This window comes from Erpetoichthys calabaricus, chromosome 3 (genome assembly GCF_900747795.2).
Source record: "Erpetoichthys calabaricus chromosome 3, fErpCal1.3, whole genome shotgun sequence".
Lineage (NCBI taxonomy): Eukaryota > Metazoa > Chordata > Cladistia > Polypteriformes > Polypteridae > Erpetoichthys > Erpetoichthys calabaricus.
In genome coordinates, this window is record NC_041396.2 from 211,782,029 (window position 1) to 211,801,042 (window position 19,014).

At 36.7% G+C, this 19,014-nt stretch overlaps 1 protein-coding gene across 2 annotated transcripts in view; it reads right to left on the minus strand.

Annotated features, from left to right (window-relative positions):
• The window catches only part of si:ch211-225h24.2 (uncharacterized protein LOC564539 homolog), a 185,285-nt gene extending 171,386 nt beyond the window's left edge, over positions 1-13,899 (minus strand). The window contains exon 1 of one of the 2 annotated variants that reach the window (XM_051924963.1): positions 13,350-13,899. In XM_051924963.1, the coding sequence (XP_051780923.1) occupies positions 13,350-13,439 (90 nt within the window). In that variant the 5' untranslated portion in view covers positions 13,440-13,899. The remainder of the gene's footprint in view (positions 1-13,349) is intronic. The other variant, XM_028797761.2, reaches the window with a different exon arrangement.
• Positions 13,900-19,014: the final 5,115 nt, after the last annotated feature.

Consider the following 19,014-nt stretch of genomic DNA (forward strand, 5'->3'; position numbering starts at 1 on the left):
ATATATATATATATATATATATATATACACACACACACACACATACAACCTATACTGTTAATTTGTGCTTTTTTTATCATACTATATTTATAAATGGGTGACACCATGATGCAGTAATTAACCCTTCTGCCTCACAGATCCAACATCGTAGATTCAAATTCTAAGCCTTGTTATCATCTGTGTGGAGTCTGATGCTGTATGTCACTCTGGCTTTCCTCTAATGTTCCGATCACATCAGTTTAGTGGGCGACTCTAAATTGTCCCCATATGTGTGCATGAATACAACGATCTGGCACTGAATCTGGTTCCTGAATTGCGCCCAATACTGTGTACTGTAGTGTCACACCATTATGACCCTCAAATGAATTAAGCAAGTTTGAGAATATTATATTAAATTATATTTAAAAATGTGTGCAATTGTTCCAAGCCAAAACTGTCAGTGTACTATGTTAGAATATTTTGAAACAAGCAGAAAGTTTTTTTCAGTGACAGATTACAAGTCTACACTAGATGTTAAGTACTAAAATAATGATACTTTCTACATTTCAAAATATACATGACAAAAAACACAAATATATTTTTAACTACTTTGTAGAACAAACATATGCCAACATAGAATAGGCTCCAGCTACCCTATGACCCTTCCTTGAATAAGATGGTTGCATAAATGGATGGATGAATGGATGTGCCAGCATGGGTGGCACGCTGCTGCACTAAGTGAAGCTGTCACCTCACACATTAATTATCCAGGGTCTCAATCTGACACCTGGTTGTTGTCTCCATGTCTATGTGGATTTGCCTCCAGGTAGTCTGATTTTCCTCCCATACCTCAAAGCCATGCTGTGTGAATGTTGGTGTGTGTGTGTAAGTGGGCAATGAGATGGACTGTTGTTCTGTCTAGAACTATTTTCTGCCTTGCATCCAAAGCTGCTGGAAAATGTTCCAGTTCTCCGCACCCCTGAATTGGATTAAGTGGGATTGAGAATGTCATGGTATGTGCTGACAAACAATTTACAAGAACTATAACGCAACTGGAATGAACAGGGCGTGTTTACTAGTATCATATGTCAATGTGTTTGATAAACTATATAATATTGAAGTTGAGTTTCTTTTGTACATGTTTAATGTAAAATGTGATTTTAGCAGATTCAGTGTTTCTTTGCATCAGTCAGTGCTTATATTTGTAAAAACTTTTCAGGGTTTCAAGCTGCCTCAGTATTATTTTAAAAGACTTGCATCTATTTCAGGTGACAATACTGATGCAAGAGGGCAAACTGCATTTTTTAATTTATGTAAAGAAATCTGTTTCTTCAGATTCTGTCATTTGTGTTTCTAGTATGTATCAATCCAAACCAATTCCAACTATAAACTCCATGTTGTGAGCAAACTTTGTGAAGGACTAGCACCCTGCTTGGGTGTGGGTCTGGCCTTATATCCAGCTTCAGTACCCTGTGGCTCTGACTTTATTAAAGTGAAATAAATAAAGAGATAGATGAATGAACCTTTATATATTGATGCTTTAACACAACAAAATTTACAAAAAAATTCCAAGGCATTAATAGGTGATATTTAAAACTTGTTATAAATGTAATATTATTTTCACACCATTCCTCCACTTATCTAGGTCAGCATTGTGGGGGAGTTGGAGCTTATCCCAGCTAAAACAATCTCTGGGTACGTACTAGGCCGAGATGGGACTTAAAGATAAATAAACGAATTACTCCAAAACCTGGTTAAGTATAATAAAAAGAAAGATGCATTCCAAGACCAGAGTTTAGAGATCATGTACTGTAATTTTGATTCAGTATGCATGGCACATCCTGTAGTTTGCTCCAAGAAATGTTACTGTTATAACAGGATTAAAAGATACACAAGACTTTATTGAGAAACTCCTACTTGTTTTAAAACAGTTATTCATCATCCACTCCTAACTAAAGTCTATCGCCATTCTTGTGAGCTGTTACAGCAACTTTGTAGTCAAAGGAGGACGACATCACAGAAAGCAATCGACAAAACTGTTACAGTGGCACATAGAATACACGCCAATAAACTTACACTAACAAACACAAAATATGTTTACATGCTACCCTGCCCCACTCCTTTGAAAAAAAGTTTTATTATACTGTATATAGTGGGAACAGTGTTATTATTTTATAACTGTAACATCACTTAATGATCACTTTAAACTTTATAGACGTATGATTTTGGTGGATTGTGTTATCCGAGCTTGGTTTAATTTTCTTTGCAAAGTACCCAAACTCTTCATTGTAAAAGGCCATCAACTGCATTAAATAACCAAGCAGTGTTAATCCCAGAGACATTAAAGGTAAGCGTTGACTCCCGCCAGCTCAGAAAGGTGAAAGGGGTGGTTAAAACATGCCTCTGCAAGCCCCGACTTTCCATCCTCCCAACAAACTCAAAAAGACATCAAAAGGTAACAAAGATGTAGGAGAACACTTATGAAATATTTTCAAATGCAAAGACAAGGTACCTGAAACTGTAACTGCATTCTAGTTGATGAACCTACCAGACATCAGAGGCCTAATAAAGCATGATAACCAATTCAGCCAATTACAAAATGAATGCTTGTAAGGTATGCTTCAGCAATATTTTAAATAACATAATGGCAAATGGAACAAAATTTACACATAGCAACAAACACTGTAAATTATAAAGTAATACGAAGCAATTTAGACTGCTGTTTATTCTAATTTAAACTAATATAGCAAATTTTAATAACTTATTCACAGGACAAATTAGAAAAGCATATCCAAGCAACACCAGACATCTGTAGGACTTGGCAGTTTAAAAATGTAGCTTATGTTTAAATCCCAACTTTATTCTTTTTATATGATGCCTTTTCCTTTGAACACTTTCAAAATGCTTTACACTAGTACCAGGGATATTAACCATGCTTGAATAGCTTGCAGTGTATAAAATATTCCTGCCTGTCTAATTAGCTAGCAGTATGTTTATTCAGTTTATTATTAGTATAATAATAATAATAACAATAATAATACCAATGCTCAAAGTACTTCACAGCAATAGGACATATACAACATCGAATATAAATAATATCTGCATAAAACACTAACTAAAAATTAATGCAGGATGTACAAAGCTTTGAAATACAATAAGAGACAATAAACCAGAAATAATACAAAAATACAAACACTATGAGAAAACCATGAATAAATAACATAATATGTGAAATAGACACAAATCATCCTCAGCATCTGGACAAAGTAGGTAGGGTCAGAATTCATGAACAAATAAGTTATTAGTTGTTTTTTGAAAGAATGAATAGAGATCAGGTTAGTTTTGGGCACAACAAGATTGACAGAATTGGTGAGTGTTAGTGAGCAACAGGAGCACAATGACGAAGGAGGGTACTGATGTAGTCCAGTGCAAGGGCATTAAAATCTTTGTAGGTTATTAATATAATTTTATATTCTATCCTGTAAGACACAGTGAGTCAGTGAAGGTGAAGCAGGTTGGGTGCTCACTGTTGCAGGTCTGTGTAAGGACTTTTGCAGCAGAGGTTTGAACCAATCGGAGCTGTGACAAAAGATTAGTAGAGACACCTGCCAGTAAGGTGTAATTTGATTCAGGATGTTATAAAAGCATGGACACATTTCTCAACATTAAAAAAGAGGGGAATGAGCAAACATGAGATATTTTATGGAGTTGGAAGTAAGAAAGTTTCTAAATGTGATTTATGTGTGTAGAATAAGAAAGGGTAGAATCAAAAATGACACCAAGATTCCTAACAGAAGAAGAAGGTCTGATGATATCATCACCAAGACTAATTGGAAAGCAGCTAACTTTCTTAAGATGAGCTTTAGTGCCAATTAGCATGACTTCAGTATTGTTGCAGTTTGGTTTTAAAGTTATTTTTCATCCAGGCTTTAATCTCAGTGAGGCAAATTATGAGTAAGGAAAGCTCTGATAAATTTTCAATTTACACATTAAAATAATCATAAAAATTATAATCCAGTTCAAAGCTACGAAATAATATAGCCAATGGGAAGCACATAGATACAGAACAGCAGAGGGCAGAGCCTTGAGGAACTCCTTGTGTAACTGCCATCGAGCTGGACCTGCTGCTGCCATATTAACAAACTCTTGCCTATCAGTTAGATAGAGCTCTGCTACTGGAGAGCAATGTCAGAAATACCCAGAATGTTCTCCAATATGGAGAGTAGAATATCATGCATGATAGTCTCAAATGTTTCAATAATATTTAACAAAATTAAACTACTGGTTTGTCCAGGGTCTGCTGCCATAAGAAAATCATTAGTTACTCAAAGCAGAAAAATTTCACAGCTGTGTAGTATTGTAAAACCAGATTAAAAGGCTTACATCAGCTTATTAAAAGTTAAGTAACTAGTGAGCTCTGAGCCGGTTCTAACAATCTTGCTGCCCTAGATGAAATTGTAAACAGTGCCCTGCCACCTTCTTTGCTTTGAGCGGAATCATCACTACCAGACCTCTACATTTACACCTGGAGACAGGACTGGGGACAGTAAAGAATGGAAGGGTTGGATACAAAACAGTGAATTTATAATTTGAGAATTTCTGGGAAGCAGTTGATTATTTATAGCAACGTTTATTTACAAGACCCCTCAGGGAAATACGCTCTTGAGCCATTTCAGAAAACAAGTAGGAATTGGGATGTATTATCAAGCTTTATTTATTTATTGAATTTAACATTTTTGTAAATATTTTTTCACGTAATCATGATATCAAACAAACTACAATTATTAATCCTATAGGTCTCTCTTTATACCTCCAGCCAAGTACATACTTTACAGTGATGGTGACAGTCTAGTTATCTTACCAAAACAGTTCTGTAACATATACATGTCATTTACATTAATTAAACACATTAACTTAATTCAATCACAAAATTCAGTGAAGTATAATGATTATCTTTAAATAAGAATCTTGACCCACGAGTTCTATTTACTGTATCTTCATCTAAGCAAACAATGAAATATAACTAGTCAATCAATACACAACCACAGGGATTTTTTACAAGTTTTCCTAAGTTTTAACACAAGTTTAAATATATGCCCATTTGGAAGATTATTATTGTTTGAATTTTATCAACCTTTAACACTAGAATCCCTGAAGCCTACGAAAAAACTCGCAATCCCAGGCCACCTTAAATTCCTTTGCACTTCTCCATCAGCGTCTTTTGTTTTGTAAATGTGTCGATCAGCACAAGCAGCCTGCTATTCCTTCCTCCCTACCGCCGCAGAAAGGGCAAAAAGGACTCCCAGCTCAAGTCTTGTTTATCTAGGGGTGAGGTGCCTGGACTTGTATAGGGTAAATAATATATCGTAATTTGGAACATATGCATTTCATGTGTGTTCTGTGTCTACAATGATCTATGTAAATGTAGGATGATAGTAAATGCGAGAAATGCAAGAAAAGTTTTTTTTTCATGTTATAGTGCTAACAACAATTTTTTGACATGAAATGTATAAAATATGTGTGAAGACTGAAGTCTAAATATCCAATGTGAACACTCATAAAATTGTAATGGCTGGGGACTTTAATTGTGTTCTAAATCCACTCTTAGATAGGACTCCTGTGACAGGGGGGACGACATCTAATACTGCAAAGACAATTACACAGTTTTTAAATGATCACAACTTATCAGACCCCTGGAGGTTTCTTAACCCAAACTCAAGAACATATTCGTTCTAATCACCAGTGCATTATAGCTACTCAAGAATTGATTATTTTTTTATAGATAATAATTTCCTGCCTACAATTAAATCATGCAAATATGACACAATTGTTATCTCTGACCATGCCCCTCTAGTCTTGGAGCTAAAATCATTAAGCCCCTCACACTCACCTCGTAGATGGCGTCTTAACCCTCTTTTATTGGCAGACGAGAACTGCACAGAATTTATATCCAAACAAATCAGCTTCTTCCTAGAGACAAACACATCCACAGAGGTTTCTGCAGGAACACTCTGGGAAACTCTAAAGGCCTTCTTAAGAGGACAGATTATTTCATATCTTTCCCACAGAAATAAATTAGAAACCAAGAAAGTGTCAGAGCTAAGAAGTGAAATTACTAGAATAGATGAAGAACAAGCCAGGCGTCCAAATGAAGTTCTCCACAGGAAAAGGCAGGCCCTGCATACAGAACTTAACATCTTAACAACTAAAGAAACTGAACAACTTATTTATAAGTCTAGACATCATTACTATGAACACGGAGAAAAAGCTAATAAGCTTTTAGCTCAACAAATTCACAAACAAGAACTTCGCAATGCAATACCAATAATCACCAACAATAATGGAGAAGAAATTATTGACCATAAAAATATAATGCACACATTTAGAGATTATTATAAGCCTTTATATTCTACTGAGCCCAAAGAAGACAACACACAATCTAATGCATTTCTGGATACATCACAGATACCACAAATAGATGCTTTAAGTGCTGAGGAACTGGATAAACCTCTAACGCTAACAGAATTACTAGATGCTCTAAAGTCACTACAAAGTGGGAAATCAGCAGGCCCTGATGGTTACCCCGTAGAATTTTATAAGAAATTCTCCACTCAGCTAGCTCCCCTCTTATTGGCAACATTTACAGAAGCTACAGACAACCAAATACTACCTCAAACATTTCGACAAGCATTAATCACCGTCTTTCCTAAACAAAATAAGGACTTGTTACAATGTGCATCATACAGACCAATTTCACTCCTGAATAATGATGTTAAGATACTCTCAAAAATCCTAGCTAGAAGGATGGAGAAAGTGCTGCCCTCGGTAATATCACAAGATCAAACTGGATTTATTAAAGGCCGACACCTATCTTCCAATCTCCGACGCTTGTTTAATGTTATATATTCACCAGCAAAATCAAACACCCCAGAAATATTACTATCATTAGACGCAGAAAAACAATTTGATATGATTGAATGGAACTACCTTTTCACTGCATTGGAGAAATTTGGATTTGGCCTGAATATTTGTGCATGGATCAAACTACTGTATACCAATCCAGAAGCTTCAGTTTGTATTAATAACATTTGCTCAGACTACTTTAAACTAGAACGTGGTACCAGACAAGGATGTCCCTTGTCGCCACTGTTGTTTGCAATCACTATTGAACCACTGGCGGTTCACTGCCGAAATTCTTATCAGATAAAGGGGATTGTCAGAGAAGGACTGGAACAGAAAATTTCTCTATATGCAGATGATATGGTCTTATATATATCAGACCCAGAAAACACTGCCCCTGCTGTTTTAACAGCACTAACAGAGTTTCAAAAGATATCTGGTCTTAGAATTAATCTGAATAAAAGTATACTCTTTCCAGTGAATTCACAAGCATATAATATTAGATTAGACACCCTACCTTTTACCATAGCAGATCAGTTTAAATACCTAGGGGTAAATATCACAAGTAAACATAAAGCTCTTTATCAACAAAATTTTGCCGTCTGTATGGAAAAAATTAAGCAAGACTTGCATAGATGGTCAACCCTTCATCTCACTCTAGCCGGAAGAATTAACATTGTTAAGATGAATATCCTTCCTAAACTTCTCTTTTTATTTCAAAACATTCCAATATATATCAATAAATCGTTTTTTAAACAGTTAGATTCAACAATAACCTCATTCATTTGGAACTCAAAACACCCACGTATCCGAAGAGCGACCCTACAAAGACCTCAGGCAGAAGGTGGCATGGCTTTACCTAATTTTCAGTTTTATTACTGGGCAGCAAACATACAAGCCATAAAAACCTGGACACAAATAAATGAACATACACAGGCTTGGTCCGCAATAGAAGTAAAATCCTGTAGTACTTCTTTATGCTCCTTGCTCTGCTCTCCAATAAATGCAAGTTATCGCAAATATACTAATAACCCAATTGTGCTTTACTCACTCAGAATATGGAACCAAATTAGAAAGCTTTTTAAGATGGAAAATCTTTTATCAGTGGCACCTCTGCAAGAGAACTACCTCTTTCAACCTTCGCAAGTATATCCAGTTTTTAATACCTGGAAAAGTTTTGGGATTAAAATGCTCAGAGATCTTTATATAGACAACATATTTACATCTTTTGAACAATTATGTTCAAAATTCAACCTCCCAGCTACACATTTCTTTCACTATCTTCAAATTAGAAATTTTGTTAAACAGAAATTGCCCGATTTCCCCCACACTCGCACCCTCCACAATGCTGGAAAAAATACTGCTCAATTTCGAGGAATTAAACACTATTTCCGCATTATATAAAATCTTATTAGAGTCTCTACCTTTCAAAGATCCAAGAGGACATTGGGAAGAAGATCTCTTAATTAATATATCAGAAAAGGAGTGGAAAGTAGCAAAGCAGAGAATTCACTCGAGTTCTAAATGCGCAAAGCATAGAATTATTCAACTAAAAATTATATATCAAGCTCATCTGTCTCGCTTAAAACTGTCCAAAATGTTTCCAGGGCAGGATCCAACCTGCGAACGCTGCAACCAAGCTCCTGCCTCACTGGGTCACATGTTCTGGGCCTGCACCAAACTAACATCATTTTGTACAAAAATTTTTAAGTTCCATTTCAGACAGCCTTGGTATCACAATCCCTCCTAACCCATTAACATTCTTCCAGATGGACTTGAATTGGAGAAGGACAAGCAAACGGTGATTGCATTCACTACACTTTTGGCACACAGACTTATTTTGTTAAATTGGAAGAATCCTAACTCTCCTCTGATACAGTAAGTCAGTGGGAAACCGATGTTTTATATTATTTGAAATTGGAAAAAATCAAATTCTCAGTTAGAGGATCTGTACAAAATTTTTTCAAAACCTGGCAGGATTTAATCAATATTATTTTAGAATAAGAGAAATAACTATTACCGCATATAATTCCCTTCTCCATCTCTTATTTACATATATATTTACGTCTCCCTTTCTTTTGTGTAATGTTGCCTTATTAAAAAGCCCTAAGCAATTTTCCTTTAGCTAAGCTCTCCTTCTCAGGGGTGGGGTTTGATTTGTCTTCAATTTTGTTGGGTTATAAATTGATCTATTTGTATGGAATGATTACAATGAAAATTAATAAAAAAAAAAAAAAAGTAAATATCAAATAAACACTTTCACAAAAGGTTCACATATAACAAAACAAGTGCGCTTTTATTAAAAAATATAACCGAAGAAAAAGAAATTGTGTTAGGTACGATGCTGACCTGGCTGCTTGGGTGGTACAGCACTAAGAACTGCTGACTCATAATCAAGAGGTTGCGGGTTTGAGTCTGGCTGCTTCCCAGAATTAACATTTTGAGTAGAGTAGTCAGCTGCTCTTATTGTTACTACTATATAATAAAAACACACATTTGATTTGAGTCTGTAACAGCTGGTGTAAATTTATGGTACTTGTAAAGGTTAGCTTTTTTTTAAATTAATTTTTATTCTCTTTGTCACGTTCACGCTCCCCCAATCTGACACGACTGTTTTCAAATAAAGACGTGCTATTACTGAGGTGAACTCAGATGAGGATGAGGGTTCTCCATTGAAGAAAGAGAACAGAAGCCCTCCCCGCAAGAAACGTCCACTCACATATAAGCACAACGCAGCTGCACCAGGCGTAAAGGAGAAATATGGCACCGTTTGGATGCACCAAGAGGTCCGGCATCTGTGGTAAGCACTCTTGCCTCATAGATCAAGCACCCTGGAATTAAATTCTGTTTTTGGTTGCTGTTTGGGTGTTTTCCCTCAATCTGCATGGGACCTTAAGTCTAATTTTCCATTCACATATCAAAGACACACATGTCAGGATAACTGGTAACTTTGTTTGGCCTCATGCAAGTATACGTGCAAGAAGGCCCAGCAATTTCCTGGCACCCTGTCCACAGTTGATTCCCAATGCTCCCAGGGTAAGTTCCACCCTTATGCCAACCAGAAATGAGCTGAGCAGGTATGAGAGTGTTATGGTATGTTATATGATATACAAAACCACATGGCGCCAAGTCCACCAAGAGTGTGCCACCCTTTCCTCCAGCTAGTGTGTTATGCAGCTAAAATCTCACTTCCAACACATAATCTTCTTACTTCAACTAATCTGTACATGTTAATCTTTTCTGCTGCTTTTTCATTTACCACATTACTGAAAAAATATAATGGCTTTATCTCTGTGTCTGTGGATTACTTGCTTGTAAAAGTGAAACTTCAAGAAAAAAGGCAAAGCCAGATCTTTATGAATATTCTTTCTATTTTTAGAGACATGCCTTTCATGCTAATGAAATGACCATAACTATAATAATCTCAGGCATCTGAATACTGTCTTTTATGAAATATTATAAGTCTTTGTAATTGACAGTCACTGTATAGTGATAAAACTCAGTTCATAGTGTATCTAGGTTACTTTGTTGTTATCAAGGAACCAGAGATTGGAGACATGTGGCATGTTGGTGGAACATGCAAGTAAGAATTTTACTTACTCTGTACATGTGACAAAACTTCTATTACTTCTGCTGTTACTGTTAATGAGTTAATAGCAATGGTAGATATACTTTCTCACATTTATTAAGGTAAATGCCACTTTCATTTATGTGAAACCCATAAACCAATTTATTATCCTACCCCTTTATTCACTTAAGTGTTTGCTGAGGCAAAAGCCAATAAAGGCAGAATCAGGTGCAAGGAAGGAACCAACTGTTCACAGGGTTTAATGTGCAGCCATTAAAACCAGTAAGGGAAAGGGATGCCAAACTGGGTACTATCACAAATCAAACAGAGGGTCACAAAGGTGGCTATGACTTTTGGCTAATTTAAATTACCACAGTTTGTTATGTTCTACATTGTTCAAAAATTAAAGAGGAATCATTTTCTAATTAAAGACAAGTGAGGCAATGAGGTGTTCATGTGGTTAGGTGTGCTTTACAATATTTGATTAAATTTCAGTTGTATATTTTGGTTAAAATATATGAAAAAAAATCACCCACATTCCAGTAACTATTTAATTTATATTTACAAGGAGGGGGACACAATCTACTCTTTCAAAAATGGTGGGGGTTAGAATACATGACTATAATTTCTTTATATATTCACCACCAATAAATGTGACCTGAACATGTAACAACATGGACATCAAACTCAGTATCACGGCAGGGTTAAATGAGGGGGTGCAGAACCCCATATTTCTTAGAAATACACTGAGATAGCCACGAAAATTACCAATTCTTCTGTTGTAAAAAGATTGAAAAAACTGTATCAGGAGTGGATAGAACAAGTTAGCTGAATACGAGTTAAAGAAAAGTGCAGTGCTTACCCTTATATTATAATTTATTGCTTAAAAAAATTTTAAAAATGTAATTCTAGAAAATGTCTAGTTAGTAATAACCAAACGTGAATGTGTCTCCTGTTCAACACTACAATCCATGTACTTTTGTTATGTGTGACATTAAAGAGAGTCCTCACTGAGGCCCTGCACTCCAGCAGCATTGTACATAAACAGATCGATGATCAGAGCCAGTTGGAGCCTACAGACTTCAAGAGAGGACAATGGCTTAGCTCATTACTCCTCTGGTAGCCCTGTGGTTGCTTGCTCTAAAAACCATCAATTTAGTAAACCAAGTTCAAATCCGACTGTTAATTGAACTTTTTGTTTAGCTACTTCAGATGGCTGAGTATGATGCTCACTCTGTGAAGACGAGTGCACAGCACTATACAGTTCATTATCCTAATAATAGAGCACAGATTGGGTAGAACAAGCACTTGAGTCTAAATCAATTCTCTTGTTTATTTCAAATTTTTCAGTTTTGTCAACACATTTTTTAACTTTCCCAAAGCATAACACAGATATACATATAGTGATAACTGTTGCACTGGTGCCGGATTTTTTTACTTTACTTAAGTATTAAGGTATCCTCGAACATTCTGACCAATATCAATGTGGGTGTCAGAATGCGTGTCAGTGGACATGATAACTTGAAAATGAGTTGCTTAATCTGAATATAATGTGGCATTGTGAAATGCCAGATGCCTATTCATTTGAAGAAGTTGCTGCTCTAAATACACATATCACAGGAACAGATATCAACATTTCAAAATCACATGTTTAGGCCAGGAACGGTATGTGCTGCCCACATCACTTTTTATTTTTATTATTTTTTTTAATAGGAGGGAAAGTGCAAAGTATAGAAGCTGAGACAAACGACAAAAACACATCACACATAAGAGTCAATGATTCTGTGTCATCTGCACCTGCATGTGACTAACAGGTGAGTCCTTTAAAAATAAATAATAAGGAACTTGAACGAAATGGATATATTTCTACCCTAATGTATAACATGGAAACAATTCTTCATACCAGGCTGATTTGGAGTTGTCCCTGATTAGAGGAACACATTAATGAGCAATTAGTAGAAAACCATTTCTCATAGATACTCATATTTACATCATAAGTCTTAAAAAAATAACGCCTCCACTTGCTGGTATTTCTAATTACATTCAGCAAGTAAAAGCGATATGTCGAATTCAACGCTGAGTTCGTTGAAAGGAAGTATTTACCTTTTGATTTGCAAAAGAATTGAAACAAAACAATCCAAGTGGGTACTTAAGATAACTACTGTACTCGCTCCCAAACCCCCGCTTTAGAGACGTGACTTACATAAGTAATGACCAAATGCAGATTTAGGACCACAAGATACTTTGTCTTGTCCTATCCAACCCGATCCCAAGACTCATCGGACAAAAAACAAAAACCTCATTCCTGCTGTGAGCTTCAGATTGGCACTCGATGAAAGCCACTACCTGTATCTTTAATTTATGAATTCTAACTAATTTTATTTTGTCAACACTGTTTTCAACTTGTCCTGCCAATACAGCTTGTTTGGTCTAATTCACAGTTAAATGTTTATATTTAACAGACACCGATTTGACTCCTGATCGCTACCAAACCTTACACTCGAGGTCGATCATTCTAACCAGGTAGAACTACGTATCAACACTGTTTACTGTAACCCAACATCTTATTAGATTGTTAAACAAAAGTGGAGCAGGCTTTAACCTTTCGTCTCGGTAAGGTTTACTAATCGTATCAAGTGTCAGAGAAAAAAAACTTTTGCACAGTCATTCCTATCTGCATCCTTCGAATCCGCTGTACAACTCTGCTTCGAGAAGTAGTGTAATATTAAAAAGTTTTTACTGTACACCAATGTTAAATCGAAACTTTCAGAAGGAAGTGCAGCAAATATAAGTACGAATAACAAGGTAAAGATTAGGTGTGCTAGTTTTGGAGGCAGGAAAGCGCCGTGCCGAGACTCAGCTTAGGAGCGCAACTCAGCGCTCCCTTCCTGCCGCTGCTCACCTTGCACGCCTGTTGCTGCTGCTGCTGTGCATTGTTCTCCTCTTCCGAAGTATCTTCTATGAGCGCCCTGTTTCTGTTACTTTTCCACATTCTTCCTTTCTTTGGACCGTAGATCCTCAGGTGGCGTTCCCTCCACCACACGTTCTGTTTCGCGTCTTGTTTTTAATGTGCAGCTTAGAGGTTTCTAATGCAGCGAACGCAACAGCTTCGACGCACCGCCAGCCAGGCAAAGTGAGCCGCTGCAGACTTGGAAACTTTCCAGAAAACTCTTCTTAATCTCTCTTCACATGATACACCAGTGACAGCGCAAAGGGAGACTTCTTCCGAGTGGCGATTTCGGGATAGCAGAAGAGGGACGCGGAGATGTATGCTGCAAGCGAATCAACTGGAACTGAGCGCCAGTCGAGAGCCAGACAGCACTCCGATCTGTCCCGCAAGCCTTAGGGGCAGCGGCTCGTCCGGCCCTGAAGACTGAAACGCATCCGGAGGCTGTGAAACTTAACACTTCAAAGGATTGCGTAGAGGTCGGAAGCCTGCATTTGAAGATGCTGGGTAGCACTAAAGAGAAACGTGAGCAGTGGGCACGAAGTCAATGGTGCAGCCCGTTTTGACTCTTCCAAACTTATGAGGAGTATACTGTTCTTTAAAAATAACTCGTGCACATACACTACACAGCAATCAGTGACACTTAATTTGAAGACGTTGTAGATGGCATTACTAAAGACGCTTCCCGTAAACTGGAGTGGGTTGTGTACTGTATATTGCCTGCTATGAAAGGTTAAAAATAAAACAAGGATCGAATGAGTGAGTTGCCCTCAATGAAAAGGCGTTCCGTCCAGAGCAATTCTCGCAACTGAATGGGCTCTAGCTAATCCTCTACTTACCCAAAGCTTTGCATGAGGCATGTGGGTTTAGAGAATGGTCGAATGACAAAAGTAATGATAATACTAATACTACTAATAATGGCGAGCTCTCTCTTTATTATTAATATTATTATAAAATAATTTTCCCAAAGAAAGTTCAAAGAAGGATGGAGTCTCACCTGCTTTTTATTATTATTTAGCACACAACTTTACCCACCCAAGGCAACCCACAAGGATCAGGATATGTTCAATATGTAAATAAAACTCAAATGAGCTGAATGTTCTACTGTGAGCACCATTTATATGTTTAGAACTATACACATGTTTTTATGTACCTGTGTACATGTGGGCTATTTGGCAAAATAAACATTAATTACAAATACAAGATGGGAGACACTGTCTTACTGGAAGCAACTTCTGAGAAGGATTTAGAGGTTAATGTTGACATATTTTCATCAGCTAAACAATGTGCAGAAGCAATTAAAAAGGCAAATAAAATGTTATGTCATACAAAATGTTGAATATAAACCAAGGGATGTTATGCTTAGGCTATATAATACACTACTTGGACCACATTTTTATTATTGTGTGCAGTTCTGGTCACCATGCTACAAAAAAGACATAGCAGTACATGAAGCTGTGCAGAGAGGACAACCAGGAACATCCTAGGACTTAAGAACTCATCTCAGAAATAAACCTGTTTAGTCTTGTGTATAGGAGATTGCAAGGGGAACTAATCCAGATCTTCCAAATCCTCAAAGGCATTGATAAAACAGATCATTCAGAACTCTTTCTGCTTAAGGGCGATTCGCAAATTCCGGGGTGCCAGTGGAAATTAAGGGGAAGTGAATTGAAGACTGAAACCACGGAACACTTCTTTACAAAAAAGTTGTCAGAACCTGGAACAAACTATTGAGACATGTAGTTGAAGCAGACAAATAGACAAACACAGGAAAGGTGCTATATAAATAAAATGTACTGTTTTATTATTATTATTATTATTAAACTTAAAAAAGTATCTGGATAAGATATTAGAATATCATAGGTGTTACCTAAGCTTGATGGACTTATGATGGTCTGATTACCTCTTTCATTCAGAATTGATTTTAAAATACTGCTTATGGTTTACAAAACCTTAAATAATCTCGCACCATCCTATATTTTGGAATGCCTGTCACCTTACACTCCAAGTCATAACCTTAGATCTTTGAATAAGCATCCCCTTATAATTCCAAGAGCTAAACTTAAAAGAAGTGGTGAGGTAGCCTTCTGTTGTTATGCACCCAAAATCTGGAATATCTTACAGATAGAAATTCGCCAGGCTAATACGATGGAGCACTTTAAAAAACTGCTAAAAATCCATTATTTCAACATGGCTCTCTCATAGCTATATTTTAGTGTACCCAAGACAAACTATATATGCATTGAATTTTCATTTTCATCATGGCTCCACAATCCGTACTAATCCCTACTTTTCTCTGCTGTTCTTTTTCCGTTTTTTTCTGTAGTGGCAATCTGTGCCACTACCACCTGATCAAGGCACCTTGCAGTCCCTATGTTGAAGGATTGAAGGCAGTGCCCCAGATGTCCACGTGACCATCATCATCAGCCTGAAAACCATGAGGACTGATTTAGGTCATTTATGTTAGGTAGAATGCCCAGCGGGGGCTGGGCAGTCTTGTGGACTTGGAACCCCTGCAGATTTTGTTTTCTTTTTCTCCTGTCCATCTGGTATTTTTTTTTTGTTTTTGTTTTTTCTGTCCTCCCGGCCATCAGACCTTACTTTATTCTTTATTACTTAGTATTGCCTAATCTTATTTTTATAAACTTTTCTTTCTTCTTCTTGTAAAGCACTTTGAGCTACACAATTTGCATGAAAATGTGTTATATAAATAAATGTTGTTGTTGCTATTGTTTTCTTATTTGTCAGAATTCTTATGTTCTTATATGAATATATTGTCCTAGGGAACTGAAGTGATAACTTTAAATTCCAGCTACATAACTGTGCAGTGGCAAAAGAGACATGTGAACTAGTAAAGAACAGTGCAGGAGATATTCTAGCATTTCCAGATTGTCCCTGCCTTGCATCTGATGTTTGCTGGGAAAAGGCAAGGCTTCACCTTGACCCTACTCAGGACAGGAGGGTTTAAATATGGGTGGATGGATGGTCCAACACTCTAATGACCCTATAGTTATATTATGAATTGACTTCAACCATGCGACTTTGAAAGGATCAATGACCAACTTCCACCAGTATGTGTCATGTTCCTCTCAAGGAAAGAACAAGCTGGACCTTCTCTATTCCAATGTTAAAGATGCCTTTACATTTAAACCTGTGGCACCTTTGGGCAGATCTGACAACAATCTGATCCATCTTACTTCCACTTCCACCTACAGTAGACAGAAATATGTGACCACCAGGATAGTGAGGAAGTGGGATCTGGAAGCTGAAATGATGAAATGAGTCAAATTAGGGTTTCATCAAGGGAGACTGTCCCTGCATCATAGATTTTATTAACTTCTATGTCGGCAGTGTTGTACCCTCAAAAAATAGTACTCAGCTTTCCAAACAAGAAGTCTTCGATTACAAAAGAGCTAAAAGGTCTCTTGACGATATGATAATATTTGAATGGTATAGAAATGCTCCATGAAACTTTCATTATGTGAGTTAATGTTGGGGGAAATTACACTTAAAATAAACTGGTTTGGTTTTATTAGTGTTTGTCTTAATAGTTTAAACAGAAAACATTTGATCACCCCTCATAATTAGTGTAAAGTATAACTATACTATATGGAATTTATATTGAATAAATCATTTTGCAAAAGAGTGGGAAGTCTTGACTCCAGAATCTTTCTAAGCTACCTCCTCTTCCACAGCAGAGGCCAAACCAGAAGAAGATCACCAATGCACTGGTCCATCTGTACAATGGTTGTATCAACTTTTTGGGCATAAGAAGTTCTTTTCATCAATTAAAACTGACAAGCAGGCATGAAGTGTCTACCAGCACTGCTTTTATACACCAATTTATCCAATAAGCTGTTGTCTGTTAATCCATATTTATTTTTGTTGTCCTCTGTTTTGCCTTTGCTGATTAAACTCAATTACAATATTGATGTGTTTATTTATGTACTTGGAGTATAAACTGGTGGCACAGCAGTGAAGTTTTACTTTACAAACTTTTATATCCAGCACCTTATTGTCAAGACCACCTTGCTGATCTTCATGTCTTCTCTTTGAACTATAGAAAGGACAGCCTGGACATGTTGAAAATGCCTTCTTTCGTCTTAGAAATATTTTGAACCTGTCCAGGAAAATGTGAATTCTTATATTAGACAAAAAGGCAATCCATAATTTCAGATTTCTTGCTTTGTAGAGACAAAGTATCATTACCCATTAGGCACAGGTATATGGTTGTTGAATGAGTTTGAGATAAAGGACTAGTCATAGCTGGTCTGTGACTCAACAAGGAGTAGTCATAGTTGGTCTAATGAGAATGTTCCTGGGAAAGTAAAAAGATTAACTGAGCCAAAAGATGTCTGGAGTAAAGAAGTGGCTAGATATTGGATGTGCAGTTGCTACACAGGACATGGAGTCCTTTTTGCTAATTTAATAGTATCATAAAGGAAGGCTAACGCATGATTTAGTGGCACCTAAACTGAATTTTCCAGTCCTGTTTTGTTTGCCCTTTATAACATCGTTCCCTGATTAGAAGTACAGTATGGTCAACTGCAGTCATCATGTACTTTAACACTTTTGCTGGATCAGCTTTATCAATTTTAAAGATCTATATTTGGTCCCCATGTAGGTTGCTCTGTCCAAGAAAAAACAGATTCAATATTTTGGTTCATAGTGAACTATAGCAGACTACCACCTTAGACCACAAGTGTCATGCTGAATTGACACATTCTCAATTGGTAGGCAACAGTCAGTTATTGTGTAACCTCTGCTACTGACCTGCACATTGATTCTCAAAGCAGTCGATCATTCCCTGGACTTTCTTAACACAATACTGGACTAATGCTCTCTTCAGCACTGATATATTTCATAGAGAATGGTGATCAATTGAGATGAGGTCAAAACACAGATTAGAGTCTGCAATTACTCACTGTACTTAGGTGCTATAACTTCCTCCTACTTCCCAAAAATGTGCTTATTTAAGCTATAAACTGATAGGGTGTGTATCCCCTCCAAAGGACTATTATCCCATCTAGAGATAAATTACAGCATATGAATGGATGTGATTGTAATTGTACATGTATGTGTGTAATATATGTAATGATTATCTTTGAATTATTTTTTTAATCAAACAGTTGCTTAACCTAATTCAGGGTTGTGCCAGGCCAGAGTGTGTCGTAGTGGAATTGGATGCAAGGCAGGAAACAAAGCTCAGATGGTGTACACAAAGATTTTAAGTGTGCCCAATAATATGTGAGGTTTATTACAAACACATTCTTTTATAAAAGATTGTTTTTTTATTTCAAAAAGTAGCCACACAAACCAACTGACAGGGTGGAATTGGCTAGGAAGATAGTCACAAACATATGAAAGACAACCTTGCTGAGTATGCCAATTGTCTCCAGCAGGGAGCGCTGGTTCCCCCTAGGATGTGTCCCTTCTTGATGCAGAGCAGACTAGAACCAATACCCATCCCTTTTGTAACCATGGCGGAAATAATCAGACAAGAGAAATATGGTACAAAAAGAGATATATGTATTTAACTTGCTTTAAAATGTAATTTCCAACCCAAAGAATTTAATGCATAATTGATTTATACACACATATTTAGGCCGGAGAGAAGGAA